Source organism: Chlorocebus sabaeus, chromosome 20 (assembly GCF_047675955.1).
Source record: "Chlorocebus sabaeus isolate Y175 chromosome 20, mChlSab1.0.hap1, whole genome shotgun sequence".
Lineage (NCBI taxonomy): Eukaryota > Metazoa > Chordata > Mammalia > Primates > Cercopithecidae > Chlorocebus > Chlorocebus sabaeus.
The window spans coordinates 47,893,111-47,912,907 of NC_132923.1; the positions used below are offsets into that span (position 1 = coordinate 47,893,111).

At 42.2% G+C, this 19,797-nt stretch overlaps 2 protein-coding genes across 3 annotated transcripts in view; both read left to right on the top strand.

Moving 5' to 3' along the window:
• Positions 1-5,470: 5,470 nt before the first annotated feature.
• Positions 5,471-19,797, top strand: part of KYAT3 (kynurenine aminotransferase 3) — a 63,009-nt gene continuing 48,682 nt past the window's right edge. Inside the window, exon 1 of one of the 2 annotated variants that reach the window (XM_007978048.3) lies at positions 5,471-5,578. Coding sequence is in view for 1 of the 2 variants with exons in the window: in XM_073008627.1 (XP_072864728.1) it covers positions 8,748-8,846 (99 nt within the window). In the remaining variant the exon portion in view is untranslated. Of the gene's footprint in view, positions 5,579-8,747; positions 8,847-19,797 lie in introns of those variants that run through there. The other variant, XM_073008627.1, reaches the window with a different exon arrangement.
• Positions 8,747-18,829, top strand: RBMXL1 (RBMX like 1). The gene is made up of 2 exons (XM_007978049.3): positions 8,747-8,846; positions 14,240-18,829. Exon 2 carries the CDS (start codon positions 14,493-14,495, stop codon positions 15,666-15,668), a length of 1,176 nt encoding a protein of 391 aa, XP_007976240.1. The 5' UTR covers positions 8,747-8,846; positions 14,240-14,492; the 3' UTR covers positions 15,669-18,829.

Sequence of the window (19,797 nt, forward strand, 5' to 3'; positions counted from 1 at the left end):
TATTCTGGGTATTGATTTCTGTTTTTACTGTACTGTAGTCCTAGAGTGTGGCTGGTATTATTTCAGTTTTTTTTCAGTTTGTTGAGAATTGCGTTATGGTTGAGCATGTGGTCAACCTTAGAGTATGTGCCATGTACAGATAAGAGGAATGTATATTCTGCTGCCAAACTGATTTGTAAAGTCAAAATTCATTTTCCCCTTTTAAAAATTGTTCAAAGACTGTAAAGATTATCTGATTCAAATCACAAATTCTAACAGTTAAGTTGCTATCAATCCAGCCAAACGTGTATGTGGATAGACAGACAACAGATAAATAAGATGCATATTTACCCCGATCAGCCTTTCCATGGATTAAGTGTACAATTTCTATTATCTTTTTGAAATGGTTGAACTAATGTCTGTATAGCGATTATTATCTGGCTAGGAAACATTAGTTTAATATTCTGATACACACACATAAATATTGCATTTAAAATAGTTACATGAGACTGAAAACTGAACATAATTCTTTAGAGCAGGATTATAAGGTGGAAAAGTCTTTAGGAACTTACAAACCCACACTTAGTTGTCTTGTTTCCTAGAGCAGGTCCTACTTAGTACCACTGTAGGGTTATAAGATAAAGGAAATGTAGTCCTGCCTCCTTGACTCTTAGTACCTAGAAGTCACAGATACCTCTTCAGCAGCATTTTCAGATAATGAGGCATTGCTACTGTCATCCAACTTGTTTTCCTCCCTCACTCCTCTATTGTCACCTGGAAGACTTATGTAAAAGTAAAGCGGAATACCTTTGGGAATCAAACTAGAATAGTAGTCAGTAAACAATTACAGGCAAACTGTGGCTACACTTCAGGAAACAAATGTAAAAGAGTTAAACAAAATTGAAGTTGATTTCTTTAACCACAAATATAGATAGTTGGTCCAAAGCTGGAGTGGTGGCTCCATGATGTCAGGGCTCAGGATCGTTCTCTCTCATTCTATTGTACTAGATCATCTGATCATCTTGAACTTGTAGATTCCATATGGTGGTCCAAGAGGGCTGCAGGCATCTTAGACCTGTACCCTGCACCCAAACTGGCAGGTAAACTGCAAACCAAGGGAACAAGAAGGGCCTACCACTCCTTTAAGACATTTCATGGCAGCTGCACATACAGCTCCCATTTATATGCCATTGGTCACAATTTGGTCATACAGCCAACTTAGCCATAACAGAGGGTGGAAATGCATTCTTTGTATCATGCACCCAGGTACATTGCTGAAACTTGGGGACTCTATTACTACAGATTTAAAAAGGGATTGTGACCCACAAAAAAAGTTTTTTTAAAAAATAGAAGACAGTATCAAATAGTGGGGGATAAATAGCAGCCCCATCCTAAAGTTTCTCTTTCCCTTTTTTGTAACGACCAATGTTACAGTACTTATTAAAGATTGAGTACTCCCTAAGTATTGTTGGTTTTGTTTTAGTTGTTTGACTGATTTATTAAATCATTTAATCCTTACAATAACACTCTGGGTAAGGTTCTATTATTCACTTTTTACAATTGAGGAAATTGAAGCACAGAGAAATAAAATAACTTGCCCAAGGTAACACAGCTAGAAAATGGCAGAGGTGGAATTTGAACCAGGCAATTTGACTTATCCATTATGCTATACTACCTTCTCTCTGCTATATTTCAGAATATTTTTAGTTCTTTAGATGAGGCAAGGAAAAAGGCCTAATCTACATAATTTTTTATTCAGAAAATAAGGGTAGGGTAATTTTTTATTCAGAAAACAAGGGTATAAGGGTAATATAAGGGTAATATTAGGGTATAAGGGTAATTTTTTTATTTAGAAAACAAGATATAAGGGTAATATACCTATTAGCTAGTAATGTCTTTTTCTTTTTCTTTCTTTTTTTTTTTTTTTTTTTTTTGAGACAGAGTCTCACTCTGTCCACCAGGCTGAAGTACAGTGGCACAGTCTTGGCTCACTGCAACCTCTGCCTCCCGGGTGCAAGTGATTCTCCTGCCTCAACCTCCTGAGTAGCTGGGATTACAGGCACGCGCCATCACGCCAGGCTAATTTTTTGCATTTTTAGTAGCGACAGGGTTTCACCATGTTGGTCAGGCTGGTCTCGAACTCCTGACCTGATGATCCACCCACCCGCTTTGGCCTCCCAAAGTGCTGGGATTACAGGCGTGAGCCACCGTGCCCGACCAATTAGCTAGTAATTTCAAGGACTCACTTACAGGGCCTTTTTCTACATTCAGGGCCTTTTCAACTCCTATTTCCTGTTCCATAATCATTTTTGCAAGTCTGATTCCTTATCATTCAATTCTGAATTCTAATGTCACGTCCTCAAAAAAGCCTTCCTGACCATCCTATTTAAATTTACAGCTATCTCCACCCATCATTTCTTCTTTCATAGCACATGTCACCCTCTAAAATCATTTTTTATACTTACTTGTCTACTGCTTGTCTCTCCCTACCAGAATGTAAGGTTTAAGACACATGTTTTCTCTACCTCATTCTTTCCAGTTGCCTCAGCATCTATGTATGCAATTCGTATTTGGTAAATATGAGAAAAAGAAAAATAGCCCTTGGTGTCACCAACGGAACTGACACTTCAGTGTTGTTAGGAATTGGCTGTGGTGTTCCCCTGTTAAAACATAACAATCTCACAAAACACTAACATCATACTGAGAGGTGACAATGTGCTAGCAGCCCTCACTCTCAGCGACTCCTCGGCCTCCGGCCTCAGCGTCCACTCTGGCCGGGCCTGAGGAGCCCTTCACCCCGCCACAGCACCGTGGGAGCCCTCTCTGGGCTAGCTGAGGCCTGAGCCTCCTCCCTCTGCTTGCGGGGAGGTGTGGAGGGAGGAGAGGCGTGGGTGGGAACCGGGGCTGTGCTCGCGGTGAGGTGTGAGTTCTGGGGGCGCCCGCGCAGGTGCCAGCTCTGGCTCAGCACCCTGCACACGGAGCAGCCGGCTGGCACCACAGGCCCAGGGCAGTGAGGGGCTTAGCACCCAGGCTAGCAGCTGCAGAGGTTGCGCCGGGTCCCCCAGCAGTGCCGGCGGGCCAGTGCTGCACTCAAAATCTCGCCGGGTTTAGCTGCCTCCAGGCGGGGCAGGGCTTGGGACCTGCAGCCCGCCATGTCTGAGCTCCCGGCCTGCGGTGGGCTCCCGCCTCCCCAACGGGCGCCACCCTCTGCTCTGTGGTGCCCGGTGCCATGGACAGCCCAAGGGCTGAGGAGTGCAGGCGTGGCTCCCGACTGGCGAGCAGCTCTGCCTGCAGCCCTGGTGCAGGAGCCACTAGGTGAAGCCAGCTGGGCTCCTGAGCTGGATGGGGATGGGGAACTTTTGTATCTAGCCAGAGGATTGTATGCACACCAATCAGCACTCTGTGTCTAGCTCAGGGTTTGTAAATACACCTATCACTACTCTGTGTCTAGCTCAAGGTTTGTGAATACCCTCTGTATCTAGGTAACCTACTGGGGACTTGGAGGACTACCATTCTGTGACTGTGTCTGGCTCAAGGATTATATACGCACCAACCAGCACTCACTCTGTGTCTAGCTCAAGGTTTGTAAATACACCAATTGGTACTCCGTATCTAGCTAACTCTGTATCTAGCTAACTAGCACTCTGTGACTCTGTGTCTAGCTCAAGGATTGTAAATGCACCAATCAGCACTCTGTCAAAACGGACCAATCAGCTCTCTATAAAGTGGACCAATCACCTCTCTTTAAAATGGACCAATCAGCAGGATGTGGATGTGGCCAGGTAAGGGAATAAAAGCAGGCTGCGCGGGCCAGTAGTGGCAACCTAGATCCCCTTCCACACTGTGGAAGCTTTGTTCTTTTGCTCTTTGCAGTAAGTCTTGCTGCTGCTCACTCTGTGAGTCCATGCTGCCTTTGTGAGCTGTAACACTCACCGGGAAGGTCTGCAGCTTCACTCCTGACAGTGAGACTATGAACCCACCAGAAGGAAGAAGCTCCAGACCCATCTGAACCTCTGAAGGAACAAACTGCAGACACACCATCTTTAGGAACTGTAACACTCACCGGGAGGGTCTGCAGCTTCATTCTTGAAGTCCGTGAGACCAAGAACCCACCAAGTCCGGACACAATACCAGGTCATTCTGTGATCATATGAAGTGAGACAACAAACAAGATCACACTATTTTTGCCTAACCAGATTTTAAAAAAGGTCACTGTGCAAACTACAAAAATATCAAACTATCCTCCTCCCCCAGCTAATATGATTGTTGCTTCTTTACCGATTACAACTTTAGCCTTGCACTTTTCCTCCCTCCTAAAGGTAAGATGTAGTATGATCCCCAATGGGGTGGACCTCACAGCCAATGCATGCTGAGTCACACTCCACAGCCAATCCCAAGCCACATCAGGCTCGCCCCTGCCTGTACACAATAATTTCTCCATGCACCTAATCGTCTTCTGAAACTCCCTGTACCTAGCTGAAGAGTATATTCCCTTAATCAATGATTACTTTTGTTCCCTCCTTTAGAACTGAAAAACAATGCTAACGCCTCTCCCACTCCCTCTAGCCTCTCATCCTCTTAAAATAGAAGAGAAAAAAATCCAAACATAAAACTCAATTTTTAACAAAAACTCTCCTTTCGCTGACACTGCCCTCCCCAAATAAGTCACCAGTGAGTTCCTTCCTTGTTTTCCTAGAGACTTTTCTTTTTTGCTTTTTAGTGTAATTTTTCTTCCTCCTTCAGTCTCACATGTCCCTTTCATTCTTAGCTTGCTCATCAAACTCATATCAAGGAAAATAAGTTCCTTTCCGCTTTTTAACCCCTCACCCCCATCTCAAATGACAAATGCATCTAGGAATCCCTTTTCACACTCACTCTGGCATTGCCCTCTCTCAGGAACCTTCCAAAGTTATTCTAACCCGACCCCTCCACTTGTACAAGCCCAGCGGCCCCATAGCTTGCCCATCCTTGCAAACCAGTACTCGTCCTATAACCTGCCCCAACCCGATCAGTCGCATACAACCGATTCGAGCCCTGGGCCCAAATTCCATACCCATATCCAAGTCCCCGCCCCACTAACTCCAGCCCCGCACCTATGCGTGCCTGAACCTGCACGTGATCCCGGCCGACTCCACAGCCAATGAGTTCCCTGAGACCCATAGCCAATCCCCGGCCACGTCCAGGCCCGCCTCCATCTTGTCCCCTTCCTCACTCAAGCCCAACGCGCTGCCCCCACCCCTTCCCTCCTCCATTTCCATCCGGTCCGCGATCGCGGCGGACTCCACAGTCAACGCGCGCCGTGAGTCACACTCCACAGCCAATCCCTGGCCACATCCGGGCTCGCCCCCGGCCCGCCCCATTGTTCCCACAAGCCCGGAACCCACCAAATCCCGACCCTCCCCTCCCAAAAAAACACCCCTTATCCAGTCTTTTCCAGCCTAGAGATCACGGCCTAGCCCTCAGCCAAAGCGCGCACTGAGTGCAAACCCCAGTCAATCCGTGCCCCGGCTCCGCCCCCCGCGTCCGAATCCCGCCCAGCTAGACCCTCAAGCCCAGGCGGGTCTCGAGCCTGGAGAAGCAAGGTTCCCGCACCAGATAGGTGAGTGGGGAGGGCGCGCGACCCGGCTCGGCGCGGCGCTTCCGTGCGGACTGATGAGGGCCTTTCCGGCATGCGGGGCGAGGGGACGGAGGCCGGGCTGCTCTTGCCTGAGTCACGCGGGGGCCGCCTGCTGGGGCGGCTGCAGGGAGTCGGCCCTGGATTAACAGTTTGAGGGGAAGGCGCCGAGGTGACTGGCCTCCAAGAGGGATCCCCTAGGCCCGGTCACCGTCTTGGCGCTTTTACTCTTGATTTCGCTGTTTGGGCTTTTAGAAGGTAGTCTGAGAAGAGTGACTTTGGGACTTCTAATTAAAAAATCCAAAAGACGCTGACGCCTATAATCCCAGCACTTTGGGAGGCCGAGGCGGTCGGATCGTGAGGTCATGAGATCGAGACCATCCTGGCTAACACTGTGAAAAATACAAAAAATTAGCCGGGCATCGTGGCGGGAGCCTGTAGTCCCAGCTACTTGGGAAGCTGAGGCAGGAGAATGGCGTGAGCCCGTGGGCGGAGCTTGCAGTGAGCCGAGATTGCGCCACTGCACTCCAGCCTGGGCGACAGAGCGAGACTCCGTCTCAAAAAAAAAAAAAAAAAAAAAAAAAAAAAATTCCAAAAGGAGGTTACCAAGGCTGTTACGTTGCCTTATAAATGAAGCTTAGCAGAATCCAACATCTGTAGTTAACAGAGAAAAGTAGTCAAGTCTGTTGCTTTTGGAGTCAAGTGGCGCAGAAATGGCCTTCCTTCGCTTCTCCCACGCATGGCTCCTTAGCGGCCACCTGAGGAGGACTGGGGCTGCAGGTCAGCCCTTAGGAAGTCTGACCTCGGGAGCTAAAACCGAATTCCTGGTATCACGCAGGCAGCCACAGTGCTTTCCCTCTGGAGAATTTTATAGTTACACGAATCCCATTTTCGTAGAACAGTTTTTCAGCAGTTTCAGGCTGGTGACTCCTTAAATCATGTGCTGCCCAACTTTGGCCAATCCTTTCCGCTATTGTTCTAAAGACTTAGCTTTGAAGCCCATCCTTCCACAGTACTCCCCCGTCCAGGACTTTGTTCACCGCCTAGATTACGTGTGTTGTATCAGTGAACCTTATAAACATTCTAGAAGCAAACTAACAAGGTAGAGTATGAAAGGAAAATCAGTTTTCCAGTGGTCGGACTCTTGTAACAGTGTGGGCGGCGCATTATTAGCTGTAGCCCTTTTTGCCTCATGTTAATCTTGCTTGAACTTTGCAGTTAACACAGATGTTCTGGGCTTTGTCAAATTAAATCTCTTCCTACCTCTCCTCCCCATGTGTAAAGTATAAATTGATCATTTGGATTTAAGTCTGGAGCTTTAAGCTTCATAAGATTTATTTTGACTGCCTTGTCTGCCTTTTAGCTTTATATTCGGCCCTCAAAAATTCACCAGCTTTCTCAGCTTCAGGCCACCCCCAAATCTGCCAAGCGTGCCTTCTGAATCTTCATTTTAAACAGTCTAACCCATTGATAATAAATCGACAGTTTCATTTCTATAGATCGTGCGTTTTGGAATGTAGACTTTATGCATAATATGCTATAATTAGATCACATAGATCATCCTGATTCATAAGTTGCCAGGTTTTCTTCACAGAAGTTGTTTTTAGGGAGAAAAATACAATGAAACTATTGTTTAGAATTAAGAGCCATATACCTTTTTATTTTCTCCAACCTTTCGGTGACATCTAAATTTAATGTATTTATCTCATTGGTCAATATATATATGCAGTGTTGATTGCATTAGAAAATGCTGCTCAAAATGTGTTTACTTAATAAAATGCCTGGTACCTAGAGAGTATGGCTCACCTAGTCTGGGGTGAAATCTCCCAGAAGCTGCACTCCAAGCTCACTTGCTTTTATTATTAGCACATTACCTCTATCATGCAGTGTACTTCCTGGCGACTGACCCAGCTTTTCCTTTCTCTTCCACTTTCCAAAGTTTCAACTGTTGTCTTTTGGGACTGTTGTGCCGTAATCAGCAAATTCCATTGTATCTTTATGTCTGTAGAGGGTTCCCTCTACCTGCTTGCTTTAACTCAAATCTTATTAATTTATTCATCTATTGTGAAAAATGGAGAAACTGAGGCCCAGCAGGAGTCCATAACTTGACTACAGATAGAAACTTCTTAAGATTGAATTCGACTTTAATCTCTTAATGTGGTGAATCACATTAATAGGTTTCTTATATAAACCCAACCCCCCTTGGTCATGATGTATTATTCTTCTTGTATTCTACTGGGTTTGATTTGTTAGCATTTTATGTAGAAGTTCCATTTAGTTTCCATAGATTGGGTCTCTTTTCTCTAAGGTTTGATAACTGTTAGACGAAATGCCATCCACTGATATAGCAGCCTTACACTTAAGAGGCTTAAGAGAACAACATTCTCAGAGTAAAACCTTATGAGAAATATCTATTTGCCTGAATGTTTTTAGAAAACTGGGTTTTCTTTCCACTTCCAAGTAGCAGTATTATTATAATAGAGTTTCATTGCCTTAATCTTCCTCCATTTACCCATGATGGATATCAATTTCCTTACAGGTAGAGAAGCAATTCAGAATGCATGCCTATCATGCCACTGGAATCCACTAAAATGGCTTGCGGGAATTGTTGGAGGAAGTACCTTCAGAATAACCTAAGATTCACTCATATATTCTTTCTATTTATCAAAGACCTACTATCATTCATCTTTTCAAATAACTTTTTAAATAATTGTTCCTAACAACTTTAATTTACTGTTACAAATTGTGCTTTTACTAGTGACTGTTATTCAGAGGATTCTGAAATTTGAGTCGTTCCTAGATTGAAATACTCTGGATTTTATGGCTGCTAGAAATGGAACTTTCACTTACTGAAATTTAATGCTCTTGACTAAATTAAAGCCTTGGTTTCTGAATTAAGAATATTCTTACAGCTCTCTAGTTTGAAATGATGTGAATATAAATTTGTATAAGGAAGAATACATTTATTAGAATACTTCCAGTGATGAGAGATTATATCATAGAAAGAAAACTTGAAAGAAAGTAAGCTCACTTATCAAAAATATTTGCTTGGATTTTACGTAAGCTTATGATATACCAGCTGGGGTAAGTGTCTGATAATGATGTACCCATCATATATTTATTCCTCTTCTCAACTTTTCTTTTATTTAATAGCATGTTTTTGGCCCAGAGGAGCCTCTGCTTTCCTAGTGGTAGAGCAAAATTCCTGAAGACAATTTCTTCTTCCAAAATCCTCGGATTCTCTGCTTCTGCTGTAGGTATTGCTTACTTACAGATAAATTATTGTACATATTCTGCACTGTCCAAAAAATACGTAATTCTTTATGTAATTCTTCAGATGCTTTTTTACAAATATTTTATTGAAATGAACATTTCTATTATATATGATGGAGGTGTCTCTTGTCGTTGACTAGAATTAACATTCACTGAGCAACTGCTTGCCTGTCTGTGGATCGGGCAATGTGCTGGTCATTATATATTCATTACCTCATTTTTGTCTTCACAAAACTGTTCAAGTTATGAATATAAGTCCAGTGGCATGGGAAAAAAAGTAGGAGAGGATATCTCAGGAGGACTGCTCAGGGATGGAAAAAGGTTTAAAAACTATAACCACCAAATACAATGCGTACATCTGCTTTAGGAACTTTATTCAGTCAACCAAAATGCATTTTTTAAAGACAATCAGAGAGATAAGAATGTGGATTGGGTATTAGATGATAACAAGAAATTATTGTTGGTGAGGTGTGGTAATGAAATTGCAGTTATATAAGCGGCAATACTTTTGAGATATATGCCAAGTATGTAGGAGTGTAATGACTTAAGGTCTAAGATTTGCTTTAAAATTACTCAGCAATTAAAGAAAAAAAAAAAGGAGGCAAAATCTTGAGAATTACTGAATCCGGGTAGTGTGCATATGAGTGTTTTATATTAGGTTAAAATATATGAAATTGCTATTTTTGTATGAAAATTCCATTTTTGGCATATGAAGTGCCATTTTTGTCATAAATGGTTGAATATTGGCAATTTTATGTTCAACCTAATTCTAATCTCTCAACTGGTTTAAAATTTTCTCAATGGTTTAAAATTTTCATAAAAACCATCATCAGTGTCTTCTATATGTAAATCCTATGAATTCTACCTCATAACTGTCTTGAATTCTCTCCTCTTTAATGCCACCGTGACCACCTTTTTCAGGCCCTCTCCCAACATAGAAGTTGATTGAAGCCAAGGAAGTGGGTGTGCTTCACCAAGGTGATCATATGAAACCATGGCACTAAAAGGGCATTTGTGTGCAGAATCCTCGTTTGTGGAACTTTTATTAGACTACGTATACCAGGGCCCACCATTATGCATTCTGATTCTACATATCTGGAATGTATTTTGAAAAATCTTTCCAGGTGATTCTGATGTGCGTCCCAGGCAAGAACCACTAACAATGCATTATTCAGACTTGTGGACCATTTGGGATAGCACTAAATCCTCTCCATGCCTAGCAGTGGAATGGTTGGGTTGTGTGGTAGCTTTATGTTTAATTAAGTAACTGCCAAAGTGTTTGTATCATTTTAACTACACTGAAAAACTATCTATAGTTCATCAGAGGCTTTGCATTTAAAATAATCGCACAGGGATAAAGAGATAAGTATTCTTCCTATTGCTGGGCAAATGAAAAACACTGGCCAGTGTTACAAAAGCAACAGTGATAAGTTTAAATCAAGAAAGAGTTGTCAGAACCAGCCAGATAAGTTACTGTGAACCTACTTAGAATATTTGTGTCAACCACATCATCCTTAATGTCATTGAAAACCTACTGGGAAGGTTACCTCCAAGTGAGGGAATAGAATGGAGGATAGACTGTACTTTCCTGTATTACTTGCTTTTTTACAAAAACATTTTACGTATTCTCTAATTTTAAAGAATGTTTTGAATGCTAAAGGAAAAATGTAGGTGAGGCGTGGTGGTTCACACCTGCAGTCCCAGCACTTTGGGAGGCTGAGGCCAGTGGATTGCTTGAGACAAGGAGTTCAAGACCAGCCTGGGCAACATGGCAAAACCCCATCTCTATTAAACATACAAAACATTAGCCGGGCACACTGCTGTAGTCCCAGCTACTTGTGAGGCTGAGGTGGGGGAATCACCTGAGCCCAGGAAGTTGAGGCTGCAGTGAGCTATGTTTGCACCACTGCTCTCCAGTCTAGGTGATAGGAGTGATATGCTGTCTCAAAAAAAAAAAAAAAAAAGAAAGAAAGAAAAGAAAAGAAAAAAATGTACTGCAATACAACAAGAAGAGAAAAAAAGAAAAGAGAGAAACTCAGAATAAAAATCTTTTTTGGTCCTCTCTTTTAGCACCTAGATCTTAAAGAGTTAGAAATTGGAAGGTAATTTTATATTATCCTCTAGTGCCAGAATGCCAGTGAATGTTGATGGATAGATGACTGATAGAAAGAGAAAGAAGGAAAGAAGCAAAGATTTCACAAATGAGTTTTGACAAATGTGTGACATGCATCCATGCTGAGTAGTTTCCCTAGGAAGTCTTATATAAAGAAGAATTTGTTGAAGATAAGCAGTTGATAGATTATTAATGAAAGAAGACTAGAAAACCAGATGGAATACAAATTGCAATCTGGGCCAGGTGCAGTTGCTCATGCCTGTAATCCCACCACTTTAGGAGGCCGAGGCTGGCAGATCACCTGAGGTCAGGAGTTTGATACCAGCCCAGCCAACACGGTGAAACGCCATCTCTACTAAAAATACAAAAATTAGCCGGGTGTGGTGGTGGGCACCTGTAATCCCAGTTAGTAGAGAGGCTGAGGCAGGAGTATCACTTGAACCCAGGAAGCAGAGGTTGCAGTGAGCTGACAGGGGGCCACTGCACTCCAGCCTGAGTGACAGAGTGAGACTCCGTCTGAAACAAAACAAAAAAAAAAATTGCAATCTGAAGGACTAAACCTGAAATGAAGGTTAGTCTAACAAAGGGTGACATGTGATAGAGGGGGTGTCAAGGGAGTATGTGGGAACTCCCTGTACTTTCTGTTCAATTTTGGCACGAACCTAAAACTGCACTAAAAAATAGCCTGTGGTTTTTTTTCTTTTTTTGAGACGGAGTCTCGCACTGTCGCCTAGGCTGGAGTGCAGTAGCACGATCTCAGCTCACTGCAACCTCTGCCTCCCAGGTTCACACCATTCTCCTGTGTCAGCCTCCCAAGTAGCTGGGACTACAGGCACCTGCCACCACACCTGGCTAATTTTTTGTATTTTTAGTAGAAATGGGGTTTCACCGTGTTAGCCAGGATGGTCTCCATCTCCTGACCTCATGATCCGCCCGCCTCAGCCTCCCAAAGTACTGGGATTACAGGCATGAGCCACCGTGCCTGGACCTAAAATGGTCTATTAATTTTTTTTTTTTAAAGAGATTCTAAAATTTAAATGTCCACCAGAGAAGCACAAAAGCAACACTGGACAAAACCTTTTCCTTAGGTCTGTCCTTCCTTAGAAGTCAACTGTCTCTCTTTCTCTTTTTTTTTTTTTTTTTTTCATACAGAGTCTTACTCTTGCTGCCCAGGCTGGAATATAATGGCACAATCTCGGCTCACTGCAGCCTCCACCTCTTGGGTTCAAGCGATTCTCCTGCCTCAGCCTCCTGAGTAGCTGGGACTATAGGTGCCCACCACCACTCCTGGCCAATTTTTGTATTTTTTGTAGAGACGGGGTTTTGCCATGTTGGCCAGACTGGTCTCAAACTCCTGGGCTCAAGCGATCCACCCTCCTCAACCTCCCAAAGTGCTGAGATTACAGGCATGAGTCACCGTGTCCAGCCCAACCCTCTCTTTTGACGCGAAAGTATTACCTTTTGTACGTTTAGTCCATACCCAACATTTCTTTGCCTCCTTTAGTGCAAAGTTACTCATCCTACTTGTATCTAAGAGAATCTTTTCTACTTTCTGAGTGGGCACTAGTATATATATTGTATGCCATGAACTATATTTTTCCGCTTATGGCTTTGCCTCATTTAATTACCATAGCACTTACTTGGGGCAGGTATTCATTTTCCTGCTTAGCAAATAAGGAAACTGAATTTCAGAGACATCAGGTAAACTGCCTACTTCACACACTAGGAGTTTTGATGTTTACCTTTGAACTAAGATCTATCTGGCTTGAAAGCTCTTTGCATTAAACAACCTTGAACAACATTCTTAGAACGTAGGTGTATTTTTGGCATCAGAACATGGCATGTGTGTGAGGGACTGAGCACAGACTCGCCCAGATTCAGACTTACCAATCTTCCTGTTTCGTGTGCCCAGCAGAAACAACCTGTTTCTCAACCTCAAACCCAAACTTCCAGTTGTCCTGATCGGTTCAGCCTGACTCTGTCCAACTCTGATTCAATTATAGCTGTCATTGGGGGGACTGAGATTACACAGTGTAGGCAAGCCAAAGGGCCCCAGGCCTATTGATATGGGTGAGGACAATACTCACACACTCCCTTCACTTACTCACTCTTCCAAGGTCTTGACTTGAACCCAGTTTTTTTTTTGAGAGAATAAATCAGACTTTTTGTTCTCTGCTTGGCCTGACTCCATTTCTGGCATTCCAGCCATGTGTTTACCTATGTTATCAGCTCTCGGGTTTAGAGAAAGCCTTGTTTCCAATAAGCTTGTTTCTCTGAAGTAATTGTTAAAAGATAATTTTTGGAAAAAGGTTAAATCATGACTCATACAAATATAAAAACAAGCGTGTGCCAAAGATTTTTATTTTACTCATGTGATATGAGGTAACCAGACAGAAGTTATAACCAGTACAGAGGGAAAGTCAAAAAGTACAAATTTATATGTAGTAAAGGAATTGGATTGCAAACGAAGGCAAAACTGTTTTTTCTACAGGGTAGAAGGAAGGTAATCAAAATGCTAGAACCAGAGTTTGCATGCCTATCACTTAGCTTCAATTTACAAAAGCGCAAAATAACTCAAAGGCAAATTCTAGCCCTACAAATATCAGCTCTAAAGCTGTGCTGTGGCCAGTGAATAGTCTTCTATTGAAGTACAATTTTTCCCCAAATATATTATCTCTCAGAGGGAGTCCAAATTGTTTCCCTTTCACTCAGCAGATCTGTTCAGTCAACAGATGTTAGTTACAGCGTATCAGGCACAAATAATTCTTTATAAAATAAAGTAACAAAATATATGTTGTTTCAAAGTTCCAGTTAAGACCAGCCATGGTAGCTCACCCTTATAATCCCAACACTTTGGGAGGCCGAAGCAGGCGGATCACTTGGGCTAGGAGTTCGATACCAGCATGGCCAACATGGTGAAACCCCCCTACTAAAAATACAAAAATTAGCCAGGTGTGGTGGTGCATGCCTGCAATCCAAGCTACTCAGGTGGCTGAGGCACAATAATCGCATGAGCCTGGGAGGCAGAGGTTGCAGTGAGCCAAGATTGCACCACTGCACTCCAGCCTGGGCGACTGTGTGGAACTCTGTCTACAAAAAAAAAAAAAAAAAAAAAAAAGCTACAACAAAAGGGTTCCTGTTAATTATACACACTTTTGAGCTTAATATAATTGCATTTTTTCTTTATGTATCTTTAAGCATCTTTCCCTGCTTTACATTTCCACTTCTGAGTTTTACTTTCATTTCTTCCACCATTACAGGAACATTCTGTTGTTTTCCTCTGCCATCTAGTGGTAAAAGAAAGTAATTTTCCTGGTTTTTTGAATGGATAGTCATCCCTTAAAAAGCATCCAGATTGCGCAGTAGTGCTAGCGACTTCGCAGTTCAGTCCTCGTACCCGACAGCCGCCACTGGTGCTGAGTTGCTAGGAAGCCCCTGTCAGCGAGCTCCTTGGAGCTTGAACCCATTGTCACCCCTCCGACTCACCGGCAAAAAAAAAAAAAAAAAAAAAAAATGGTGGAAGCAGATCGCCCGGGAAAGCTCTTCATTGGTGGGCTTAATACGGAAACAAATGAGAAAGCTCTTGAAACAGTATTTGGCAAATATGGACGAATAGTGGAAGTACTCTTGATAAAAGACCGTGAAACTAACAAATCAAGAGGATTTGCTTTTGTCACCTTTGAAAGCCCAGCAGATGCTAAGGATGCAGCCAGAGACATGAATGGAAAGTCATTAGATGGAAAAGCCATCAAGGTGGAACAAGCCACCAAACCATCATTTGAAAGAGGTAGACATGGACCGCCCCCACCTCCAAGAAGTAGAGGTCCTCCACGAGGTTTTAGAGCTGGAAGAGGAGGAAGTGGAGGAACCAGGGGACCTCCTTCACGAGGAGGACACATGGATGACGGTGGATATTCCATGCATTTTAACATGAGTTCTTCCAGGGGACCACTCCCAGTGAAAAGAGGACCACCACCAAGAAGTGGGGGTCCTTCTCCTAAGAGATCTGCACCTTCAGGACTAGTTCGCAGCAGCAGTGGCATGGGAGGAAGAGCTCCTCTATCACGTGGAAGAGATAGTTACGGAGGTCCACCTCGAAGGGAACCGCTCCCCTCTCGTAGAGATGTTTATTTGTACCCAAGAGATGATGGGTATTCTACTAAAGACAGCTATTCAAGCAGAGATTACCCAAGTTCTCGTGATACAAGAGATTATGCACCACCACCACGAGATTATACTTACCGTGATTATGGTCATTCCAGTTCACGTGATGACTATCCATCAAGAGGCTATGGCGATAGAGATGGATATGGTCGTGATCGTGACTATTCAGATCATCCAAGTGGAGGTTCCTACAGAGATTCATATGAGAGTTATGGTAACTCACGTAGTGCCCCACCTACACGAGGGCCCCCGCCATCTTATGGTGGAAGCAGTCGCTATGATGATTATAGCAGCTCACGTGATGGATATGGTGGAAGTCGGGACAATTACTCAAGCAGCCGAAGTGATCTCTACTCAAGTGGTTGTGATCGGGTTGGCAGACAAGAAAGAGGGCTTCCCCCTTCTGTAGAAAGGGGGTACCCTTCTCCACGTGATTCCTACAGCAGTTCAAGCCGGGGAGCACCAAGAGGTGGTGGCCCTGGAGGAAGCCGATCTGATAGAGGGGGAGGCAGAAGCAGATACTAGAAACAAACAAAACTTTGGACCAAAATCCCAGTACAAAGAAACAAAAAAAAAAGTGGAAACTATTCTATCATTACTACCCAAGGACTACTAAAAGGGAAAATTGTGTTACCTTTTTTAAATTCCCTGTTAAGTTCCCCTCCGTAAGTTTTATGTTCTTGTGAGGAAAAAGGTAAAACATGTTTAATTTTATTTGACTTCATGACACTGCTTTTCAACAAGCAAATGTTAAATGTGTTAAGCCTTGTTGTACTAGTAACTTTGTAACTTCTAACTTTCCAAGTAAAAGTGTCCCTAAAGACCACTTCCTATCTGGTTTCTCCCAGTAAATGAGGCAAGCAATTCTAAGATCTTCCACAAAACATCTAGCCATCTGAAATGGAGAGATGAATTGTTCTGCCTATACAAGCAAGCTAGCTATTAAGAGGGTGGTTGGGGTATGCTACTCATAAGATTTCATGGTGTTTTCCAACGGAAATCTCAATGTTCTTAGTATGCAAAACCTGAAATCAGATGCCTATGTAAGGAAATTGCTGTTCACCCAGTAAACCCCCAAAAAAGCAAATGGATAATGCTGGCCATTTTGCCTTTCTGACATTTCCTTGGGAATCTGCAAGAACCTTCCCTTTCCCCTCCCACAATAAGACCATTTAAGTGTGTCTTTAAACAACTGCAGAATACTAAATAAAAAGTTTGGCCAGAACCAACCATGAAGCTGCAAAGGTGCTTGCTCTTACTGTTTCAAATTTTTGCAACTCTAGTGTCTCACGTTTAAAGGAACAGTTTGATTGCAAAGGAGAAAATAGTTAAGTAATGAAGTTATCTCCAACTTCCGAAAGGCTTATGACTTCTAAAAAGTGAATCTATCAGCATTCTACATCAGATTTAAAGCATCAAATGCCTGTGAAACAGCAGAGATGGTTGAGGATTATGCTCATTATGATTGTGGAGTGCTGCTGATTGATTCACAGTAGATAAAGCTGGCAGTAAGAGAAATCAAATGCTAAGAGTTGTTGAAGCAGAAGGTGGCTGATTGTCAGTAAGTCAGTACAGTTGCATAAGCAGTGCTGTCAGAATTGGTTTGGTGCAGGCAATAGATTTTGCCTTCAGGGGTTCCTGTGGATCTCAGGAAGGCATCAGTGTTGATTAACACTCATAACTAAGGAGTGAGTGGTAGTTACTTAAAACAAGTAATTGACCAAATGGAAAAGGGGAAGTAATTAAGGAAATTGGTAAGTGGAGGAAGTTCTTGTGGTCCTTTACATAGATTTTACAGCTTTGGGTTTCATTTTGTTTAGCTAAAGTCATGGGGACAACTCTTCAATTTGGAGCTTAAAAATGGTAGCTCTATCTAGTGAAGTGTCTGTCAGTAAGTGAAACATTTTTTGGTGGTGGCTTATCCAGAAACAGTTTAGTTGTAGAATACAACTTATGAGTGACATCTGGAAAGTAACAACCATGCTAAGATGGCAAACACACTGGAAACAATTGGGCCACTTGGCTTTCTTTTGCTGTATTGTTTTATAAGCCTACTTTACTTCCCAGTCTTGGAAACAAGTTTTAGTTTATTGCTTTGGACACTAGAGCCAATAGTATAATGTTCTCAAAGGAAACAGACTTGAGTTGTTGGATTGGAGGAACTAATTGAACTTCTAATTTTTTTTTTTTTGTCATAACTATGGCACTGTCATGTTTTAACATTTGCAGCTAGGGATAGTAAGTACAACATTTTTAACTCTCATTTGACAGATTACTACTAATCACAGACCACAAGGGTAATGACCAAATTTATGTGGTTGTTGCACTTCCCAACCCTTCCATATTCTTATGATTACTTGGGTTACAGCCTCTGTGAGGACCTTTTGGCCCTTGAGATATCCTAAATATAGTATAGGATATAGAGATTGTACCAAATATGAATGAATATTGTTCAAAGCAAGGAGTATGTTAAAATGACGAGACACCAGTTTTGATAAATAGTTTACTGACCTAGCAGATGTGTGGAAAAATAATCAGATCTTGATTCTTCTGGGTCTATACTGGTTGTAAAACAATGATATAGAAAATGTTTTCCTTGTTTAACTGGTAGTTGAACATAGAACTTGGGTATTATAGATCACTTCTCACTTTTTGGAATGTTTTCTATTGAAACTTTAACATGGCAAAAAAAAAAAAAAATCCAAAATCTATGAGATAATTTTGTTAAAGTTGGCTTGGTTGGGGAGATGCTTGGTCCAGAGGGAGAAAAGAAGGCATGATTTCAGAATACTCTGGCAGCTTTATAAATTCAGCTTTATCAAGTTACAGTAAACTGTATCCATTTAGAATTACAACTCAATGGTTATTTTGACGGATGTATATGCCATGAAGCCACTGTCACCATCAACATGCACAACACTTCCGTCGCCCCCAAAAGATTCCTCAAGTTCCTTTGCAGTCCATCCCTCACGCTGCTGATTTATCTTTGTCACCATGTATTAGTTTGCTTCGTGGTGTTGTTTAGTACTTTATATAAATGGGATTGTGTAGTATGTACTTTTTTGTTTATGGTTTCTTTCACACACATAATGACTTTGAAATTCACCAGGTTGCAGTGTATTAGTAGCTTATTCCTTTTATTGCTGAGTAGTATCCCATTATGTGAATATGCCATTATTTGTTTTTCTACTTGCCTGTTGATGGACCTTGGGATTGTTTCCAGTTTGGGGCTACTGTGAATAAAACTGTTAGGAACATTTGTGTACAAGCCACTGTGTAGACGTAGGTTTTCCTTTCTCTTGGGTAAATACTTAACAGTAAAATGGTTGGGTTGCATGGCAGATTTATGTTTAATATTTAAGTAACTGCCAAACTGTTTGTTTTCCAAAGGTACTATACCCTTTTATATTCCCACTAGGGTTGTGTAGAGTTCCAGCTGCCCAGCATTCCTGCCAACACTCAGTTTTCAGCCATTCTGATGGGAATCTAGTGGTATCTCATTGTGGTTTTATTTTCATTTCCCCAGGTGACTAATGCTTGTAAGCATCTTTTAAGTACTTTTTGGCCAGTTGTATATCTTCTGTGAAGTTGTTGTCAAATCTTTTGCCCACTTTTAATTGGATTGTTTGTCTTACTGAGTTGTAAAAGTTGTTTATATATACTGTATTAAAGTCCTTTGTAAGATACATATTCGTAAATACTTTTCTTTCATTCTATGGCTCAGAATCTGGCAACTTTTTAAGAGATATTTGAGCCCACTGAATGTTATATAAATTTTATAGTTTTTTCAAGTCAAGCCATAATAATAATTAACGTTTTTTGAGTGTTCATCTTTCAGTCCCTCTATGGTCATGAAGGTGGGAGATGTGACTCTATTTAGTCTCAAGTAAAGAAGTGCAAACTGAGATAGTGGGTACAAATGGAGATGAAGCAAAGCCCTGTGATGTTCAAGTTCCTGGTTTCTGTTACCCTTCAGTCTGGCTGGACCTCTGCCTTTCCCATGGTAACATGAGCGTTCTAATGAATTCTCCCTTTTCACCTAAATTGTTTCAGATTGAGTTTCTGTCACGCAACTAAGAGATCTGATTACTATAGCTTTGGAACTTCTAAGGCATTTTATGCACTTGTCTCTTCCCCACTGTTCAACCTGAAGCATGTACTCTGCCCTTTAGCAAAAATCACAACTCCACCAGGTGTGGTGACTCATGCCTGCAATCCCAGCACTTTGAGAGGCCAAGGCAAGAGGATTGTGTGAAGCCAGGAGTTTGAGTCCAGCCTGGGCAAAGCAAGACCCTCTCTACAAATGAATGTTTAAAAAAAAAAAAAAAACAAGGCTAGGCATGGAGGCTCACACCAGTAATCCCAGTAATCCCAGCACTTTGAGAGGCCAAGTCAGAAGGATCACTTGAACCCAGGAGTTTGAGACCAGCCTGGGCAACATAGCAATATTCTATCTCTACCAAAAAAAAAAAAAAAATTAAGAACAAAATTAGCCAGATCGTGGTGTCACATACCTGTAGTCCCAGCTATTGAGAAGGCTGAGGTGGAAGGATGACTTGAACTTGGGCAGTTGAGGGTGCAGTGAGTCATGACTGCACCACTGCACTCTAGCCTGAACAACGGAGCAAGACTGTCTCAAAAAAATAAAAATTAA

Bases quoted from the DNA above. Each gene is read 5' to 3' on its own strand.
- RBMXL1 (XM_007978049.3), top strand. From the start codon at position 14,493: ATGGTGGAAGCAGATCGCCCGGGAAAGCTCTTCATTGGTGGGCTTAAT.